This window comes from Girardinichthys multiradiatus, chromosome 19 (assembly GCF_021462225.1).
Source record: "Girardinichthys multiradiatus isolate DD_20200921_A chromosome 19, DD_fGirMul_XY1, whole genome shotgun sequence".
NCBI classification, from domain to species: domain Eukaryota; kingdom Metazoa; phylum Chordata; class Actinopteri; order Cyprinodontiformes; family Goodeidae; genus Girardinichthys; species Girardinichthys multiradiatus.
Window position 1 is genome coordinate 15,202,140 of NC_061811.1, and position 21,490 is coordinate 15,223,629.

At 40.4% G+C, this 21,490-nt stretch overlaps 2 protein-coding genes across 3 annotated transcripts; both read left to right on the top strand.

Annotated features, from left to right (window-relative positions):
• The first annotated feature begins 3,300 nt into the window (after positions 1–3,300).
• adss1 (adenylosuccinate synthase 1) lies at positions 3,301–12,236 on the top strand. The gene is made up of 13 exons (XM_047393039.1): positions 3,301–3,547; positions 5,875–5,977; positions 6,060–6,122; positions 6,218–6,268; positions 6,350–6,416; positions 6,505–6,612; positions 6,699–6,780; positions 8,079–8,205; positions 8,289–8,443; positions 10,288–10,412; positions 10,546–10,643; positions 10,728–10,877; positions 11,034–12,236. Exons 1-13 carry the CDS (start codon positions 3,359–3,361, stop codon positions 11,084–11,086), a joined length of 1,371 nt encoding a protein of 456 aa, XP_047248995.1. The 5' UTR covers positions 3,301–3,358; the 3' UTR covers positions 11,087–12,236.
• A 398-nt stretch (positions 12,237–12,634) lies between these two features.
• siva1 (SIVA1, apoptosis-inducing factor) lies at positions 12,635–18,966 on the top strand. Of its 2 annotated transcripts, XM_047392928.1 has the most exons (5): positions 12,639–12,826; positions 13,015–13,197; positions 15,521–15,674; positions 18,706–18,825; positions 18,856–18,966. In XM_047392928.1, the coding sequence occupies exons 1-4, from the start codon at positions 12,706–12,708 to the stop codon at positions 18,752–18,754; spliced, it is 507 nt and encodes a 168-aa protein (XP_047248884.1). In that variant the 5' UTR covers positions 12,639–12,705; the 3' UTR covers positions 18,755–18,825; positions 18,856–18,966. The 2 variants fall into 2 exon arrangements, with proteins under 2 accessions (XP_047248885.1, XP_047248884.1); XM_047392929.1 differs by lacking the exon at positions 13,015–13,197 and having other exon boundaries at positions 12,635–12,826.
• Positions 18,967–21,490: the final 2,524 nt, after the last annotated feature.

The window sequence follows — 21,490 nt, forward strand, 5'->3', positions numbered from 1 at the left end:
GTATAGCCACTCATCATTGCAGAGGGAGGGAATGGTGCACATCTCCAATACTCACCGGGTCAGTCCATCACAGAGACGCACCCATTAACCTAAGAGTCATGTTTTTGGACTTTGTGAAGAAGCTGGAGTCCAGACGACCCCCTGATGTACGGGAGAACATGCAAACTCCATGCAGAAAGACCCCATCCTGAGATTCGAACCCAGGACCAAATCAACAGTGCTAGCTGCTCCACTGTGCAGTCCTAAGAAAGAACAAAGATGTCAAAATTCTGGTACATAACTACATAGCTTTCTGTAGTTTTTGCTTTTTTTGTCTCACTGGAATGCTTCTGGCCACTAGACATTTCCTAATGTCTGATAAAGACTACCAAAGTATATCCAAGTAGCGGTTTTCAAAAGACTGCATTTATTAATGGAAGAAAGCTATCTTACCCAGTCTGGCCCTATGCAAAAATGTGATTGACTCACATTTCTAACCACTAATTGTTCTTTACCATTTTTTGTTCAATTTCACTGGCTGCACCTCTCCCTGTTTACAACCAGACATCTATGAGGAAATCATTAATATAGCACTTTTCTGATTACACGAAGTAGGCTTAATGATCTAAATATGCACACATAAAACACATGATTCGACCTAAAGAAATTCAACAGATGAGAAACAATTTAATTGCCACCTATCATTCTCAAAAGGGTTATTTCTAAGGCTTTGGCACTCCGGTGAACCACAGAAAAGCCATTTGGAAACATGGAACAGTGAAGAACCTTTCCAGGATAAAAGTTACTGTAAGAGTGCATCAGTGGCTCATCCAGAAGGTCATAAAAGAACCCCGAACAACATATACAGGTCCTTCTCAAAATATTAGCATATTGTGATGATGAAAATTTAACATTCATATATTTTAGATTCATTGCACACTAACCGGAATATTTCAGGTCTTTTATTGTCTTAATACGGATGATTTTGGCATACAGCTCATGAAAACCCAAAATTCCTATCTCACAAAATTAGCATATCATTAAAAGGGTCTCTAAACGAGCTATGAACCTAATCATCTGAATCAACGAGTTAACTCTAAACACCTGCAAAAGATTCCTGAGGCCTTTAAAACTCCCAGCCTGGTTCATCACTCAAAACCCCAATCATGGGTAAGACTGCTGACCTGACTGCTGTCCAGAAGGCCACTATTGACACCCTCAAGCAAGAGGGTAAGACACAGAAAGAAATTTCTGAACGAATAGGCTGTTCCCAGAGTGCTGTATCAAGGCACCTCAGTGGGAAGTCTGTGGGAAGGAAAAAGTGTGGCAGAAAATGCTGCACAACGAGAAGAGGTGACCGGACCCTGAAGAAGATTGTGGACAAGGGCTGATTCCAGACCTTGGGGGACCTGCGGAAGCAGTGGACTGAGTCTGGAGTAGAAACATCCAGAGCCACCGTGCACAGGCGTGTGCGGGAAATGGGCTACAGGTGCCGCATTCCCCAGACCTGGGCTACAGAGAAGCAGCACTGGACTGTTGCTCAGTGGTCCAAAGTACTTTTTTCGGATGAAAGCAAATTCTGCATGTCATTCGGAAATCAAGGTGCCGGAGTCTGGAGGAAGACTGGGGAGAAGGAAATGCCAAAATGCCAGAAGTCCAGTGTCAAGTACCCACAGTCAGTGATGGTCTGGGGTGCCGTGTCAGCTGCTGGTGTTGGTCCACTGTGTTTTATCAAGGGCAGGGTCAATGCAGCTAGATATCAGGAGATTTTGGAGCACTTCATGCTTCCATCTGCTGAAAAACTTTATGGAGATGAAGATTTCATGTTTCAGCACGACCTGGCACCTGCTCACAGTGCCAAAACCACTGGTAAATGGTTTACTGACCATGGTATCACTGTGCTCAATTGGCCTGCCAACTCTCCTGACCTGAACCCCATAGAGAATCTGTGGGATATTGTGAAGAGAACGTTGAGAGACTCAAGACCCAACACTCTGGATGAGCTAAAGGCCGCTATCGAAGCATCCTGGGCCTCCATAAGACCTCAGCAGTGCCACAGGCTGATTGCCTCCATGCCACGCTGCATTGAAGCAGTCATTTCTGCAAAAGGATTCCCCACCAAGTATTGAGTGCATAACTGTACATGATTATTTGAAGGTTGACGTTTTTTGTATTAAAAACACTTTTCTTTTATTGGTCGGATGAAATATGCTAATTTTGTGAGATAGGAATTTTGGGTTTTCATGAGCTGTATGCCAAAATCATCCGTATTAAGACAATAAAGGACCTGAAATATTTCAGTTAATGTGCAATGAATCTAAAATATATAAATATTAAATTTTCATCATTACATTATAGAAAATAATGAACTTTATCACAATATGCTAATTTTTTGAGAAGGACCTGTAAAGCACAGCATGGTTTACTTCAATCATTTAAGGTTAGTGGTCTGGGCAAATGGCATTGATAGGAGAGCTCCAAAACCAATACTGACTAAAAAAGGACACAAAAGCTCGTCTAACATTTTACAAAAAAAAAAAAAAAAAAATGATTTCAAGACTTTTGTGGAAATATATTGTCAACTGACAAGACAAAAGAGGAAATTTTGGGAAGGTGTGCTCCTATGACATCTGGTGGAAAACTGACAGCATTACAGAGAAGTACAACATGCCAAGAATCAAACATGATGGCGGTGATCTGAAGATGTGGGGCTCCTGTGCTTCTTCATGTCCTGGGTCACTTACCATAATTGATGGAACCATGTATTCTGCTCTTTAGCACAGATTCCTGAAGGAGAATATCCAAGCATCACAACATTAAGCTTAACCACACTTGGGTTATGCAGTAGAAAATGATCCAAGGCACAATAGTAAGTCACTTCTGAATTCTTTTAAAAATGTAGGTTTTGGCCTAGTCAAAGGTTGGACTTAAACCCAACTAAGATGCTGTGGCATGAACTTAACCAGGGAGTTCATATTTTCCAAACCCTGAAATGTGGCTGAATTAAATTCATTCTGCAAAGAATAGTTGTACACAATTTCCCCAGAATTATGTAACAGACTCATTAACAGTTAACACTTGATGGCAAACCCACGATTGCTGCAACCACCTATGTTGCTGCATTAAAGGATGAACTTATTTTTAGGCATTTTACACATCTTTACCTGGCATGCCGATAAATGGTGACCGTATGAATGTTCCCTCATGCTTGCCTTTGTGAAAGCCTTTTGAGCAGCACTGGAGACCCCTTGCAGGACTACGTACCGCCGTGCGTCTGCTTTTGACATTACCCCACCCCCCTACAGTTACAGATATGGCATTGCCTCTCCTGGAGACAGTTTAGTCTTCTTGAGACGGAAAGGCTAAAGCAAGCGCCGTCATGTCCCTGAACTGGTCGTCCAAAGAGCCAAAAACACAAAACCAGCCCGTAGCGGGTGGACAGAAGAGAACGCGCAACGACGCGGGGAACAAGGTGATGGTGGTGCTCGGTGCGCAGTGGGGGGACGAAGGAAAAGGGAAAGTTGTCGACCTTTTGGCCACCGAAGCTGACATTATCTGCAGATGTCAGGTAAATGTCTGAGTTTGGGATGTCATATGACATGGTTTGAGTGAAATGTACCATTTCTAAATGGATGTGCATATTTCAGAAATAAAGCGGGCAACTGGGTTTCAGTAAAAAGCACTTGAAAATCTGTTTCCTATAACTTGTACATTTTAGAAAGTGTGGATTTGTGCAACTTGAAAGTGTCCGGTTTATCTTTAATTACATGGCCTAAAACAAGAATAAATAAAAATGCATTCAAAAATAATTCAGAAAAACAACCCCGAGAAGGTCTGTTAGTCCAACTTCAGTGACACACAACACTCCAGAGGTAAGACCTTTCAGCAGTTGGGGTGTTGTGCTTTCTCCACTGTCAGGAACTAGTACCCTGTGTTCTGAAGGCTTGAGAGCCCCACCCTCCAGGCCTGAGAGGTCACATTCTCAGGCTGGTTTGATATGTGAGAAGGCCAGTATAGCCTAGGGGAAAAACAGTATAGTGCCAAGCCTGTTAAATTGGGTGCTGGAAAAGCTTGGTTGTTGCAGAATGTCACCATGTCACCAAAATGTGATGAAACTTGTCACTGCCAATAAATGTTCTAAGGTAACAATACAGTAACATGTAAAAGTATTGACACCCATTTAACATTTTCACATTACGTTACAATATAAGCTCCAACTTCAATGTATTTTATGAGGATTTTACATGACAGGCCAACACAAGGTGAAGTGAAAAGAGAATGGATATATGGTTTTCAATGTTTGTTTCAAATAAAAATCTAAAAGTTTTAGTGTTCATTTCTATTCAGGTCATACGCTCACACTTTTTAAAAACGACTTTTTGCTGCAGTTACAGCAAACAAGTATTTTGGGGTATGTATCTACCATATTTGCACATCTGAAGACTAAAAGTTTTTGACTATTCAGTCAGTCATTTTCTACCACTTCTTCCATAGTGGGTCACAGGGAAGCTGGTGCCTATCTCCAGCAGTCTATGAGCAGGAGGCGTTGTACACCCTGGACAGGTCGCCAGTCCATCACAGGGCAACACTGGACAAACAACCATGCACACATTCATTCACACCTAAGGACAATGTAAAGAGAACAATAAACCTAATAGTCATGTTTTTAGACTGAGGAAGCTGGAGTACCTGGAGAGAACCCATGCATGCACAGGGAGAACATGCAAACTCCATGGCCAGGAGTCAAACCCAGGACCTTCTTGCTGCAAGGCAACAGTGCAAGCAACTTCGCCACTGTGCAGCCTGTGTTTCCTATTCTTTTTTGCAACATAACTGAAGCTCAATCCGACCCATCTGTGAACAACAATAACCAAATTTTGCCACCGATACTCAATACTCTTCAAACATTGCGCTGCATTTGGCTTTATCCATCATAACATTAACAGCATCCTTGTTCCTGCTGAGGAAAATAATCCCCATGGCATGATGCTGTCACCAGTATGTTTTACATTTGGGATTTTGTGCTGAGAATAATGTGCACTCTAGTTTTCTGCCACAGAGTGGTATGCATGTGGGTGAAAAGTTCAATTTTCATCTCATATGACCAGGGGACTATCTTCCACATGTTTGTCTTCAGTATGAATAGTAGGAAACTGCTAGCAGGACATTTTTTTTTCAACAATCCTTTTCTTTTACCCACTCTTTCATAAGGTCAGATTTGGGGGGTACGCTAACAGTTGTACTGCCAACATATTCCCATATCTGAGCTGTGGGTCTATGCAGCTCCTCCAGAATTATCGTGAACCTCTTGGTTGCTTGTCAGATTATCTCTGTCCTTGCTCAGCTGGTCAGGATTGCATGGTTGTGTCTTGGTAGATTTTCAGTTGTGCCATATTCTTTCCATTCTCATATGAACAGTGCTCCATGACCTTTCCAAACCTTGGTGCATTGCATTACAACCCAACCCTGTTTTAAAGGTCCCCACAAATTTATCCCTGACCTGTTTGGCATGTTCCTTTATCTTCATGATGCTTTTCACTGTTCTATAAAATCCTTAGAGACTTTCACAGACCAGCTGAATTTTTACTGGTATTAAATTACACACAGGCTTACTCTATTTACCAGTTAGGTGGCTTGTGAAGGGATCTGTTTGCTCTAGATTTAATTTAGAGGCTGAATACAAACGCTCATTTTTTTATAAACAATTATAAGGACAGAATATAATTTTCCTTCCACTTTACAATTATCAACCACACTGGGTTGATGTATCAGATAAAATATCAATAAAATAATAAAATAAAGTTTTTGGTTGTAACATGACAAAATGTGAAAAAGTTAAAGAGGTTTGAATACTTTGGCAAGGAGCTGAATATTTATCTTTGCTGTGATTTACAGGGAGGCAACAATGCAGGACATACAGTGGTAGTTGATGGCAAAGAGTATGATTTTCACCTTCTCCCCAGTGGAATCATAAATACCAAAGGCATTTCACTCATCGGTAAAAAAAGGCTTCAGTCTTCAGTCTTTACAGAAACTGCACCCTTCACAACATTACTGAGTCTTTTCTTTTGCTCCTTCAGGTAATGGAGTGGTCATACATCTACCTGGACTGTTTGAGGAGGGAGATAAAAATGAAAAGAAAGGTATTTTAATGAAAAATGCTGTAATAAAATATCAGGTATGATACGAAGTATGATTCTGTGTCCTCATGTTGATGTGATTTTTATCCTATGACCAGGTCTGAAAGGTTGGGAGAAGAGACTGATTGTTTCAGACAGAGCTCACCTTGGTAGGCACATTTCCTTCAGTCAGTTATTTGTATTCATTATAATCGTATTTTTAACAGAATTAAATCTTATCTTCCCCATAGTCTTTGATTTCCACCAAGTTGTTGATGGGTTGCAGGAGACGGAAAGACAAGCACAGGAAGGAAAGAAGTAAGAGATACGAGTGAAGTAATGTTAGGGATGGCAAATGTTGCTAATCTGTTCTAATCTTCATTAATTCTGTTATTTTCCATGACAGCATTGGTACAACAAAGAAGGGCATTGGTCCAGCATACTCCAGCAAAGCTTCTCGCATTGGCCTGCGTGTATGTGACCTTTTGGGTGACATTAATGACTTCTCCACCAGGTAGCAATTTTTCAAAAATGAGTTCAACATATCAAAGTCCCTTATGTACAGCAATGTGTCTACATTTTTTTCATAATCTTTTTTAGATTTAAGAATCTCATCCATCATTATCAGTCCATGTATCCATCCTTGAAGGTCGATATTGATGACCAGCTAAAAAAACTGAAGGTAGGTGTGGGTTTTTTGTTATTGAATCAAGCACAAGCCTTGCAAAAGTAGTCATGGCCCTTGATAACCCTTGAGCCTTTTTAAATTTTACCACATTAAATGGACAACTGTGGCTCAGTTGGTAGAGTAGTCGTCCTTGCAATCTGAAAATTGAGGGTTCCATTCCTGCTACCTGTCGATGGGCAAGGCACTTAATCCCAAGTTGCCTACCGATCTGTGTATCACTGTATCAATGCGTGCACGTTTGTGAGTGTGATTAGGTGAATGTGGTTGCAGTGTATAGCGCTTTGAATAGTCAATATGACTAGAAAAACATTATAAAATTTCAGTCTATTTACCATTTTACAACCCACAACTTCAATGTATTTTATTAGGTCTTATAAGATTAAAAAAACACAAAACAGTACATAACTGTGTTTTCAGCTCCTTTACTCTGCTTTCCCAAATAAAAATTCAGTTAAAAAGAAATGCCTTTAAAGTTGCTGAATTAGTACATGGTAGTGGCAGCACCATGCTCTGGGAATACCTTGCAAAGAAGAATAAGCATAAATGTCAATCTCTAAATGTGTAAAGCTGGTGGAGACATACCCAAAAATACTGTCTCGGAGGGGCAAAATACAATTGAAGTTTAAAGTTTTTATATGAAAAATGCCAATTATTCCAAGGGGTAGTGGTGACACAGTCAATGGGGACTCAGGTGCCGCAATGGCCCCCCCAATCGCCACACAGTCTTGCATGCATAATGAGGAGCTGCAATATTTATTTATTTATATCCTGTGGGTTTTTTGCTCTTAACACAGCCTCTTTTTGAATGCATGCCACTTATTCCTGGCTCCACCCTTGATCATAGGATCAGACCTTTACAATTAGGACAGTATTTTACAATTATGGACACACATTTTACAACATGCTAAAATAGCTTATTTTAAATATCTAATGATCTAATCCTTTTATCTAGGTACAAATAACATGAATCTAAAGGCTATTGTTGTTTTAAAAATTCTCAGGAGAAAAACTTTTTTTTTTTGTTTATTATTTTTGTTTTGTTCTTTGGATTTAATATACCATATACCAATATAGCTAAATACAATTCTTCAAATTCTGGTTTTTGGTGTTCCCCCACTCAAGACTATTAGTGGCCTCCATCTGGCTACACAAGAAGTATTTATATTTTTGCAAGGCGCTGTAAATTACCAAAATTATCTCTCCCTGGAAGCTTCTAATTTGTTGTTTTTTTTTTTTTCAAAGAAGCAAAGGAGTATTATTGTGAAACCATAAAAGTGTTTTGTTCCATGAAGGATTTTGCAGAGCGATTGCGCCCGATGGTCAGAGATGGGGTCTATTACATGTATGAAGCTCTTCATGGACCTCCAAAGAAGATTCTGGTTGAAGGGGCTAATGCTGCTCTGCTTGACATTGACTTCGGTAGAATTTCTTTAAAAACAATCTTGAACACATTAAATAACATATATTTTAATGGAAAACCAGTGATGCTGCATCTTTTTTAGGCACGTATCCTTTTGTGACTTCATCAAACTGCACCGTGGGAGGGGTGTGCACTGGACTCGGCATTCCTCCGCTCAATATTGGGGATGTGTTTGGTGTATCCAAGGCCTACACCACCAGAGTGGGAATTGGAGCTTTTCCCACAGAACAACTAAATGTAAGACCTTGATGTTTCATCAATAGGTTGCTGTCTGGAAAAATGTTGTCTTATAATACTGTTAACACCATAGGCATGGGATGGTATGAAATTCTAATGGTGTGCTATCCTTGAGTCAAAGTACTCCGGTGGTATTCAAACAAAGATTTTAATTGAAAAATGTATTGTAGGATTTAGTTGCTTTTTTTTAAAACAGGAAATCAGAATTTCTACCCTGTTAAAACAATATAACAGAGTGAATATTAGTTAAATTATAAGCTTAGATGTGATCTAAAACTTTGATTTTTGTATTATATTATTGTTACTCTGCAGAATATTATACCTTTTCCTCAATTGGTTGGACAGCTAGCTTGCAGTCCTCTGATTAACAAACTTGCTGCTCATAGCTTGTCAGTTGTAGCTTTAAATCAGCATCCCCTTAATATTAGTAATAGGTGACGCTCCTGTCACATTCCCAAACAGAAAAAAAAAACTTTTCATGTTGAGGAAATTGCTCCTTTCAGCCAGCTGATTGGCAGTGCACAGCAACAGGTGGAGGAGGGGCAGAGTGGCTAGTCTATATACTGTGGCGGTAACACTTGTTACAATCTACGGTGGTCCTTATGCTAAGAAAAGCACAAATCTCAAAATGTGTTTGGAATAATCTCTGCTTGGAGTACAACCCAGTCTACAAATTTTAGAGTTTGAATGAGAGCTTATCAAATAAAATATAGAATACTTTAAAAAATAGGGAAATACCCCTTTAGTTTAGCGCCAAATTGCAATCTTAAAATTTAATTTTCACTGTTATTACACAGAAGAACAATTTTGCTAACTGTCCACAACACAAGGGGCACCTAATCCCCATATGACATGAAATGTCATTCAGTCATCTTCTATCCCGCTTCTTCCATAGTGTGTCGCGGGGAAGCTGGTGCCTATCTCCAGCAGTCTATGGGCGGGAGGCGGGGTACACCCTGGACAGGTCGCCAGTCCATCACAGGGCAACACACAAACAACCACACACACTCATTCATACACCTAAGGGCAATTTAGAGTGACCAATTAACCTAACAGGCATGTCTTTGGACTTTGTGAGGAAGCCGGAGTACCCGGTGAGAACCCACGCATGCACGGGGAGAACATGTAAACACCATGCAGAGACCCCTGGCCAGGAGCCAAACCCAGGACCTTCGTGCTGCAAGGCTGAGGAAGTGCTACAAACTGCGCCACCGTGCAGCCTGACATGAAATGTAAATAAGCAATTGAAAATTTGCTTCTTGGAAGCAACTGATGGATTTTTTTCTTCCTTCATTCGGGCCACCCTCAACCGGAATAGCATCCTGGGTGGTAAACATAGTGGTTAGGGCAGTTTCACTCTGTGCTCTATACAGTCGGACATAACTCTGATCACACCATCACTTTCTCTGGCCTCTCGTTTAAATTGCTTTAAGCTACAGAAATGCTATAATGGAAAATGTAAGTGATTATGAAACTGTAGTTTTTTAAAAACTTCTTATATCTTGACATGTCAAGTGTGCTGATTTTGTAAATGTGTGAACAGTTTTTTCTGTTTGTGCAGCTGTCAGATTTCTTTCTTAGACCACATGTTCTTATGGATAAATTTAGGGTCAGATTCTGGGTTAAGGATATGTTTACTGTAAGAGCTGGAATTATGTTACCTGTTGCGGGAACTAACCATAGAATTAAAGGTCAAGATGTCAAAACATCACCTGCTTGCATGTGTGTTGCGTTATAGTTATCTTCTTCTGTTTATGTTGCCAAAGTGGCTACTCCAAATTTAAACTGACATCGTCCAAGTCCATGACGTACCAGGAAAAGCTGTTTCCTCCTGGTTTCTGCAGGCAGTTGGAGAGCTACTTCAGACAAGAGGTCATGAAGTTGGCGTGACCACAGGAAGGAAGCGGCGCTGTGGCTGGTTGGATCTTGTCATTCTCAAATACGCTCACATGATTAATGGCTTTACTGCGTGAGTATCACGTGACGTTTAAGCAAAGCATCAGGTGTTTTGTAATTCATACACATGCAATAATACACCATCAGAATGACTGTTTCAGAAGGTAAAATTTACTCTAAGTTTGTTGTTGCCTGTTGTCTAACAGCATTGCTTTGACAAAACTTGATATTCTGGATGTGCTTGATGAAATTAAAGTCGGAGTTGCCTATAAACATAACGGGAAGAGAATCCCTCATTTCCCAGGTAATAAATAGAAGAGATTTATGATGTTTTCTGTTCCTATACCCAGTCTAAAGCTTGAGAATGTCTGATCTGTTTTAATTACAGCCAATATGGATATTTTGCACAAAGTGGAGGTAGAGTATGAGACCTTCCCGGGTTGGAAGACAGACACTTCTGCAGCCAGGAAGTGGAATGATCTTCCTGTCAAGGCACAGAACTACATTCGTTTCATTGAGAACCACATTGGAGTTCCCAGTATGTCTGACAAGAAAATCCCTAATCTTCATTATTTGATTTTCCAAACAAAACATAACCATGGTTTCCATTAGGAGGCACAATTAACAAATTAAATTAGCTTTGATGATGACTTTGTATCTCTATTTGATCATCTGTTTCTTTTTCTCATTCCAGTCAAGTGGGTTGGTGTTGGAAAGTCCAGAGAGTGTATGATCCAGATGTTCTAAACAGCTCCCTGAAAAAGACTGGGACAATGGGGCATGTTTTATCCACAAAAAAATGTTCTCCCTGAAAAAAATACAAAAACATATGTATACAACTACTGAGATGTGTTGATTAAGTGTCTTCTGGGGCAGTCAAACATAGTATACCCAGTTTCTGAAGGTCCTATGATGAACAGTAATATACAGCTGCATTTTATGTACATTTTATGTGATAGACCAGTACAAAGGACTGCATAAATATGCAAATCTTGTAGGGTATGACTCTACCAGCTTTGCACATCTAGAGTGATATTTTTGCCTATTCTTTTGTGAAAATAGTCCAAGTTCAGCCAAAGTGTACGGACAGCACTGTGAACAGATATTTTCAAGCCCTGACACACTGATTCTTAATTGACCTTGGGTCTGGACTTGGACTAGGCCGTTCTAATCCATACATTTGCTTTGAGACATACATTGTAAACATTTCGTTGTGGCTCTGGCTGTATGTTTATGGTTGTTGCCCCACTGAAAGAGGAGCCTCCTCCCCAGTCTAAGTCTTCTCCGATGGGCAAGGTGTTCTACCTTGCCTGTCTTGTCAATATAGCTAGATGGTCATGTCTTGGCAGATTTGCAGTTCTTCCATACACTTTCCATATACACATGATAGACTGAACAACGCTCCATGAAATTTCCAAGGCTTGATAAATTGCATTATAATCTCAGCCTACTTTGAACTTCACCACAACCTTTTCTCAGTTGTCTAATGTGTTCCTTGGACTTCATGGTGTTGTTTGTTTGCTAACAAACCTCTGAAGTCAGATTTCTATTTATATTGAAAAGAAATTACAAACAGGTGGTCTCTATTCACTAGTTTGATGTCTTTTGAAGGCTTGATTGGTGGCATTAGATTTTATTCAGATGTATCAGAGTAAAGAGGGATTATAACAAATATGTACCACTTTTGTCAGAATTCTATTTGCAAAACATTTTGAAAACCATACTTCGTTGTCCTCCAACTTAATAACTGTACCCTATTTTGATTGGTATATCACATTAAATTCAAATAAAACTATGAGGAGATGTTCATGTTCAAGGGGTGTCAGTCCTGTAATACACTCTAACTGTTATTTGTTATTATAAGAAATACAAATAAATAAAATATATACCAGTTGTATTTGATGTCAATGATATGTTTTAGAAATGTTTGGGCTTATTGATTGTTGCTGGATTTATGTTAATAACTCAGAAATCGTGAAAGATTTTATTTTCAAAAAGGTTTGCCAATATTTCCAGTGCTGATGGATTTAAAGGTTTAGGAGAAAAGTATTTTTCAGGCTATTTTCTCAACAGAACTGAAAACTAACTGTGATAGACAAAAATAAACAGTTTGTTGTACCTACTGTCACAATATGTTATTTTCCCTGAGTTTGAAATTAAAAATCAAAGCTACATCTTGCCGTTAAATAGGTCTGAAAGTTGATCACGTGGCAAGAGAGCAGCAACTTAGATTGGCTCTTTTGTATCACGTGACAACAACCAAGTGTTTGTGATTGGCTGGTTTCTACCTCAGTGCCATCTTTTCCCGCAATATAGAAATGTGGAGTTGTTAGCGTAGCAGCAGCTCCGCACATTTAACAGCTAAAATGCCCAAACGAACTTGTCCTTTTCCCGAAGCCTTCTCAACCCAGTACAAAATACATATCGGACAGCGGGAGATAAACAATTACGGCGTGTTTGGAAATAAATACCGACAAGAAATATACGGTGAGTAAATGTGGTCGCTTTACCACTGCTGTTGCCTGTTAGCTACCGTGTTAGCTTCGTTGCGCACATTTGCTTGTGCTTGTCTTCGCATTTGAAGCTGTTGTTTACACACATGGTGTGTTGTATGTGCATCAGCTGACTCCCTTGTGTGACTTTCTTTCTCCCATTACACTCTCTTTCCACCATAGAAAAGACGAAAAACTTGCTATTTAATGGTGCAAAAGCTGTAGTGGGGAAAATATGGACTGGAGAGGAGAAGTGCCCAGACTCACAATCTAATGGAGAACACTCTGCGTGCAGTCAGACTCTCCTGAGAGGACAGACGCTTATTGGTCAGGATGGGAAACTCACAAGAACAAATGCTCTACAAGGTAACTGCAAACTGAAGGTTTAGATGGTCAGAGGCCAAGATGACGCACATCGTGGAGACCTTTTCTCTTCTTATTTCAAATTTGGTAAAAAGGACTGAACTTATACAACGTTTTTCCAGTCACATTCACATAATCGTACTCACACCATACGCAGAATGGTAGGCAACTTGAGGTCAAGTGCCTTGCCCAGAGGCACATTGACATGTGGCAGGAGGAAGCCAAAACAAGCCTGAAGCAGTGAAAGCATGCAACCAAACAAATGTAGACTTCCTCAAGTGGGAAATTGAGGATACATGCTTTAGGAGTTAGTTTATTGTATGAGGATATATGGGGAACAGACAATTACCCAGGTTTTATGAACAGCTTAGGTTTTCCAACTTACCCCTCCTGTGCTTTAAAGGCATTTTTAAAAGGTTGTCCAAGCAAGTGTCAGACTGGGGCAGAAGATTACAGCCTGCTACAGCTCACTCCCCCACCTGTTGCTGTGCACTGTCGTCCAGCTGGCTGAAGGAATGCTACTATACTTTCCTTTTTGCTTTTAAAAAAGACAAATGGGACTGTTAAGAAATATGTGGGGTTGTACACAACCCATTACTTTTATTAAGGTAATGCTGTTTTAAGGCTGTTTTTGGTAAGCTATGAGCAGCACGTCTGATAAGCATCCTGCTGGTCTGCTGCGTGATTAAGGGGACCCTCAAGTGAGAGCGTCAACGAAGAGGCTGAAGTGAGTGACGAGATCCTGAGGTTGTTTAATTCGGACACTGAAGAACAGAACTTTAATGGTTTCAGTGTGCAGGAAGAAGATGAAGAAGGCGATCAATGACTTTTGACCTGGTAGGCTGCAGTTTTTATCAGGTAGGAGATATTGGAATGTTGTTCGTGCGCTGTTCAGTAAAAAAGCATTAGCAACAAAATTTGTGTGTTACTGATAACGTGCCTATATTTAAAAGGTAGCCGTGTTACATGCACTGTTCGAAAAAAAGCATTTGCAATATGCATTTGTTTATATTACCATACGGATTAAATTAAAAGTTAAAAATTCTTCACATGTAATTTCTTTCTGTGTAAATCATATTACAACGTGGGACACCCGCGGTTTAACATCCGGTGTGGCCTGTACAAGTACAAAATTGCTTTTCTTTCTAAAATTAGAGCATGCAGCTTTTAATCAGGTGCGCTCTGTAGTCCGAAATTTACGATAGTTCTTTTTCCAACTCCTCTGTAGCCTCTGGGTCAATCTCTTCGGCTTTCATACATAGTTATGTGCTGCTGCTCACAACGGGTGTCCAAACGTCCATTTATCGTCTCCTAACTTGAAGTACTTCCATACATTTGACCAATGGCCTCTCAAAACTTAACAAGAAACGTATAACTCGGCCTATTTGGACAAATCAGACGCTATGGTCACCATACTTGTTTTAAAACCGTACTGCAGACAGTCAGCTAAAGACTGGAGCCAAACCTGGCTGATCTTTAAAGGTACACACTCACGGATCCAAACATGTACTGCTTCCGACTCCAGGGAGGGGACTAACATCACCCACATTGGTTTGAAGGAAAATGAAGCGAATGTTTGTCAACAAATTCAAGAAAATAAAGATTAAATCATAAGTTATTAGTCGACAAATATATTAGTCAGTGTCATTGATTACGTCCATTCAGTGTCAAACTATGGTATATTTATTCAAAGTTATGATACCATGAGACTGGTATTATATGTGAAATGATGGTCAGTCGTGTGGATTTACTGGGTGGCAGCTCAGACCAGAAATAGCTGGTTTATCACATCATTCCAATGAAATTTCAAGATTTGTTTCCATGCTAGATGCAAAAAAAAGTCCCTCAAAACAAGAAACGTCGTTTTATTGAGTGCTTTGTTGTTATTGTTACTGTTGAAGTTTCTTTTCAGTTTGTAATTTAGTTCCCTGTGACTAAAAATAAAACTTCAACAAGACTGATGACTTTAAATAGTAATGTAGTGCCCCTAATGGTAATGCAGTATCTGCTGCACTGGCCTTATTCCACTGTCCTATTATTCAAACCAGTACTTCAGATGAAGACCAAAATTTAATGCAGATGTTCCTGTTTATAAAAAGTGTTTCGCTTGTTGTCTTCTACTGGTTTTAAATATGTATTCCACTAATAATATATCCACACAGCTAGGTTACCCATTTCTTCTGGCAGGAACATTTGACTCAAACACACCTTTGCTGTAAACAAGATTGGTAAATCAGTTGATGCTTTTTGCCAGCAGATGTCAGGCTTGTCCCATGTTTGGAGCTTCATTTGGTTAGCTTTTAATTTAGGATGTCTCTTTTTGTAGGCGTGCCGGCAGTTCCCACAGGCTGCTGCGTTTGTCATAAAAACCAGGGCTCAAGGACGCCGTGTTCCCAGTGTGACAGACTGGCATGTGCTTCTTGTACCCGACAGTGTTCCAGCTGCTGCAGCCTCTGCTGCTCCGTCTGCTCCATCATTGAGTAAGTTCTCCACAACTCCTTTTCCAGGGATCTGTACTCATACATTGTCTTGCAAAAGTGTTAATACCCCCCGCGTTATCTTCACATTACGACCATAAACTTCACAGCATTTTATTGGGATTTTACCTGTGAAGAAGGGAAGGTTTTCACACTGTTTTAAAAATAAAAATTTCAGCCTTCTTTACCTTGAAACCCCTAAATAAAATCCAATGCCCTACATTCCTGGAAAAGTAACAGAATTAATAAACACAGCTGTTTGTTAATCTCTATAAATACAATTGTCCCTTGTACTCTGTAGATGTTTATTTAAGAACATTAGTGGAAAGAATGAAGGTCAAGGAACAAACTTAACTGGCCAGGTCAGGTTTAAAGCAGCAAACTTGATTTCAAGCCTTAAAGAGCTCGTGGAGCAATGTAAAGATGGAAAGAGTATAGCACACCTGCAGACCTACCTAAGCATGGCCATCTGCCTAGACTAACAGGCGGGTAAGGAGAGCTTTAAGCTAAGAAAGAGCCTAAAGGGCCATTGTAACTCTGGAGGAGCTGCAGGGATCCACAGCTCCTTCAACTGAACAAAAATAACTCATGCACTCCACAAATCTGGCTTGTTGCCACAAGCCATGTAAAGCACACAGCTAACATGGAAAACTTGCCCTTGTTGGATGAGACCAAATAAAGCGTTAAAGGGGTCTGAAGGCACTGAATATGAAAGGCACTGTTGTTAGTCTGTTTTTACTTTTTTTTATATATATATTTCATAGTTTTTTCAACATGAGATTCAAAGCTTCAAATGAGTAAAATCAGATTAGTAGTACATTTTTATTACTAACCATGCATTTTTCTTCTCTCACCAAAAAACACATTTAGTAGCCTCCATACTGTGCCAAAAAGTGATCTAAAGTAGATTATTATCCCTTTTATTAACAAGTTGCAGGCAGGGCTGATAAATCCTGCAACTAAGAAAATATTTATCTTTTTTAATATACTAGTCCCAACAGAGCAGTGCATTTTGTTGCCAGGTTTCGGAAAAGTCACAGGTTTGGCAAAGACACAAACAAGCAGAGTGGCCTTTAACCTTTAGAAACACGGCAGAAACATTTTATATTGGGTTTCAAAACGGTTTAATGTATAAAATAAAATATTTACTGAATTGCAAAAGTTTCTGTAACTAAGCACTGAAGGATGAAGATAAATGTTGCACGTGCTCATTACTGCCAGAAATGGAGACAAATTCTCTCAAGGCAGGTTTTAAATGTCTTAACTTCTACTTTGAACCTTAAATGTATGTTACAGATCTTCATCTTTTTGCTGTGTGGCTTCATTGATATCCCTAATTTTTTTAAGCTTTAATTCACAGGATCTGAAATAAGTGTACAAAGTGTTTATTCTCTTAAATATACACTGCTCAAAAAAATAAAGGGAACACTCAAATAACACATCCTAGATCTGAATGAATGAAATATTCTCATTGAATACTTTGTTCTGTATAAAGTTGAATTTGCTGACAACAAAATCACACAAAAATCATCAATGGAAATCAAATTTATTAACCAATGGAGGCCTGGATTTGGAGTCACACACAAACTTAAAGTGGAAAAACACACTACAAGCTGATCCAACTTTGATGTAATGTCCTTAAAACAAGTCATAATGAGGCTCAGTATTGTGTGTGGCCTCCACGTGCCTCTATGACCTCCCTACAACTCCTGGACAGTCTGTGGTGCATTGTGACGTTGGTGTATGGAGCGAGACATGATGTCCCAGATGTGCTCAATCAGATTCAGGTCTGGGGAACGGGCGGGCCAGTCCATAGCTTCAATGTCTTCATCTTGCAGGAACTGCTGACACACTCCAGCCACATGAGGTCTAGCATTGTCCTGCATTAGGAGGAACCCAGGGTCAACCGCACCAGCATATGGTCTCACAAGGGGTCTGAGGATCTCATCTCTGTACCTAATGGCAGTCAGGCTTCCTCTGGCGAGCACATGGAGGGGGTGCTGCCCTCCAAAGAAATGTCACCCCACACCATTACTGACCCACTGCCAAACCGGTCATGCTGAAGGATGTTGCAGACAGCAGATCGCTCTCCACGGTGTCTCCAGACTCTGTCACATGTTCTCAGTGTGAACCTGCTTTCATCTGTGAAGAGCACAGGGCGCCAGTGGCGAATTTGCCAATCCTGGTGTTCTCTGGCAAATGCCAAGCGTCCTGCACGGTGTTGGGCTGTGAGCACAACCCCCGTTTGTGGACGTCGGGTCCTCATACCATCCTCATGGAGTCTATTTCTAACCGTTTTTGCAGACACATGCACATTTGTGGCCTGCTGGAGGTCATTTTGCAGGGCTCTGGCAGTGCTCCTCCTGTTCCTCCTTGCACAAAGGCGGAGGTAGCGGTCCTGCTGCTGGGTTGTTGCCCTCCTACGACCTCCTCCATGTCCCTTGGTGTACTGAACTGTCTCCTGGTAGCGCCTCCAGGCTCTGGACACTACGCTGACAGACACAGCAAACCTTCTTGCCACAGCTCGCATTGATGTGCCATCCTGGATGAGCTGCACTACCTGAGCCACTTGTGTGGGTTGTAGAGTCCGTCTCATGCTACCACGAGTGTGAAAGCACCACCAACATTAAAAAGTGACCAAAACATCAGCCAGAAAGCATAGGTCCCCACCTGCAGAACCACTCCTTTATTGTGTGTCTTGCTAATCACCAAAGATTTCCCCCTATTGTCTTTTCCATTTGAACAACAGGATGTGGAATTGATTGTCAATCAGTGTTGCTTCCTAAGTGGACAGTTTGATTTCACAGAAGTTTGATTTACTTGGAGTTATATTGTGTTGTTTAACTGTTCCCTTTATTTTTTTTTAGCAGTGTATTTTGATTTGAACGCTTAATTTGGTTTAAAGTGATAGAGGGCAGAGGTGGACTTTTACTTTCCTGATCTATTGCTGATAAATCTTTTCTGCATGGAAATGTGGTTTAAATGATAAATCCATTGGATTTGATCAGTATAAATTTTTCTCTTTGCTCCACAGTTACAGCGGACCATACGATGAAGTTCTGTGCTGCAGCTGCTCAACGTAAACGAGACCAACAGAACTGATCATCCTGATCAGTTCTTGATCATGGTTTTCATCATGTATAGTTGCCCCCCCCCCCCCCCCCCCCCCCCCCCCCCCCCCCCCCCCCCGAGATATTGCAAAGAATGCAGCTTATATTTGTTTTTATCAATCAAATGTCTTGTATAAATGTCTTTCGTTGTATTGAACTGAAATAAACTTGAATGTGTTTTTTTATAAAGTCTCTTTTTCCTCTGTAATTTGATGTTATAATTTATTATTGTATTAAAGAGCATATGTCATTATTTATTAAATGTGTTCAGGCATACAATTGTAGACATTTTCAAATTGACATATGTTGCCAAAAGTTGTAGAAGGAGGATGATTCATTGCGTTTGTAATGGCAACCTTTTGCATAACAATGTTCACCCACAACAAAAGTGGTGATACTAAAGTCCAACCACTCAACATATTAAGTCGAACTCCAGTTAGTTTCCCCAGATGTTATTTGACCCCTAAAAGTCATGTGCTACATATGTGGACGCAGGAAAGAGATTGGAGCTGCAGTGAAATGTCTCCTTCATTTGGCTCAGAACAAAAGAAAAATGATGCAGCAAATTGTTTATTAACTTGCAGCATGAATGTTTGGAGGGGCAGTTAGTCAATCTGTGGGCTTTAGTGGGTGTTTTGCATTGACAGTTGACATGTAAAAGAAGGAATTTTCCTATTTTAACTATTGTAAACAACAACTGCAAGCAGCCCTGTTGTCTGGCTGTTGACTGCCTGCTTGAGCTATCTATAGTAACTTTGCCATACACTGTTGTGGCATCTTCTCTCGTGTTTGGGTTGCTACTTTCCCTTAAATCCAAGAGTATAATTGGTAAAGTACTCTAGGGTAGGAAGAGTTTCCAACTGAGAGATCATTTTTGTTCGTGGAGCTCACTTGTTTTCTGCATAGTTAATCTTTATAGCAGAAGTGCTCACTTCTTCCTTTTACATTGTTTCAAATAAGCAGTCTCGCACGTATCTATCCTCATAGAGGAACCGTTGAGGATGCCAAGTCATCCATTCTACACGGTGGGCCATTTATATGGATACACCTTAATAAAATGGGAATGGTTGGTCATATTAACTTCCTGTTTGTGGCACATTAGTATATGTGAGGGGGGGAAACTTTTCAAGATGGGTGGTGGCCATTTTGAATCCAACTTTTGTTTATCCAATAGGAAGAGGGTCATGTGACACGTCAAAGGTATTGGGAATTTCACAAGAAAAACAATGGTTTTAACATAACTTTATTCTTTCATGAGTTATTTACAAGTTTCTGACCACTTATAAAATGAGTTCAATGTGCTGCCCGTTGTCAATGCAACCCTCTTCTCCCACTCTTCACACACTGATAGCAACACCGCAGGAGAAATGCTAGCACAGGCTTCCAGTATCCGTAGTCTCAGGTGTTGCACATCTCGTATCTTCACAGCATAGACAATTGCCTTCAGATGACCCCAAAGATAAAAGTCTAAGGGGGTCAGATCGGGAGACCTTGGGGGCCATTCAACTGGCCCACGATGACCAATCCATTTTCCAGGAAACTGTTCATCTAGGAATGCTCGGACCTGACACCCATAATGTGGTGGTGCACCATCTTGCTGGAAAAACTCAGGGAACGTGCCAGCTTCAGTGTGTAAAGAGGGAAACACATCATAATGTAGCAATTTCGCATATCCAGTGGCCTTGAGGTTTCCATTGATGAAGAATGGCCCCACTATCTTTGTACCCCATATACCACACCGTACCATCAATTGTTTGGTTCCAACAGTCTTGGAGGGATCTATCCAATGTGAGTTAGTGTCAGAGCAATAGCGGTGGTTTTGTTTGTTAACTTCACCATTCACATAAAAGTTTGCCATAAGGGTACCATTTGTGAGTAGCTAATATCCACCGAAGGGATGTTCGACTAATGCCACTCTCCAGTGACATGCGGCGAGTGCTACGCTGTGGGCTCTTGCTGAATGAAGATAGGACAGCCACTGATGTTTCTTCATTAGTGACAAATTTCATGTGTCCACATTTTGGAAAATCCAACACTGAACCAGTTTCACGAAACTTAGCAAGCAGTTTGCTAACTGTAGCATGGGAGATGGGTGGTCTCGTAGGCTGTCTTGCATTGAAATCTGCTGCGATGACCCGGTTACTGCGTTCACCAGACATCAACACAATTTCTATCTGCGCCGCACGTGTTAACCTCGGCGGCATGTCAATGGCTGTAAACAAAGAGAAACTTGTAAATAACTCATGAAAGAATAAAGTTATGTTAAAACCAAGCACACCATTGTTTTTCTTGTGAAATTCCCAATAAGTCTGTTGTGTCACATGACCCTCTTCCTATTGAAGGAACAAAAGTTGGATTCAAAATGGCCGACTTCAAAATGGCCGCCATGGCCACCGCCCATCTTGAAAAGTTTCCCCCCTCACATATATTAATGTGCCACAAACAGGAAGTTAATATGACCAAACATTCCCATTTTATTAAGGTGTATCCATATAAATGGCCCACCCTGTAGAATGGCCTCTTGTTTTGCAGGCTATGATTTGAATGGCTTTTTGTTTCAGAATACTGCATTTTAAAAACACTAATTTAAAGACAATAGAACAGTTTGTTGTGATTTATTTATTTACTACTTACTGGCTGTCTTGCACTAAACTATGTTTGTAATTTAAAATATTTGTGCCAGAAGGTTACCCATCAGCAGGTGGCAGC

Coding starts and splice junctions, on each gene's coding strand:
- adss1 (XM_047393039.1), top strand. CDS start 3,359: ATGTCCCTGAACTGGTCGTCCAAAGAGCCAAAAACACAAAACCAGCCC. Junction 5,978..6,059: donor CAAAGGCATTTCACTCATCG/GTAAAAAAAGGC, acceptor TTGCTCCTTCAG/GTAATGGAGTGGTCATACAT. Junction 6,781..8,078: donor ACCAGCTAAAAAAACTGAAG/GTAGGTGTGGGT, acceptor TGTTCCATGAAG/GATTTTGCAGAGCGATTGCG.
- siva1 (XM_047392928.1), top strand. CDS start 12,706: ATGCCCAAACGAACTTGTCCTTTTCCCGAAGCCTTCTCAACCCAGTAC. Junction 12,827..13,014: donor ATACCGACAAGAAATATACG/GTGAGTAAATGT, acceptor TTTCCACCATAG/AAAAGACGAAAAACTTGCTA. Junction 13,198..15,520: donor AAGAACAAATGCTCTACAAG/GTAACTGCAAAC, acceptor CTCTTTTTGTAG/GCGTGCCGGCAGTTCCCACA.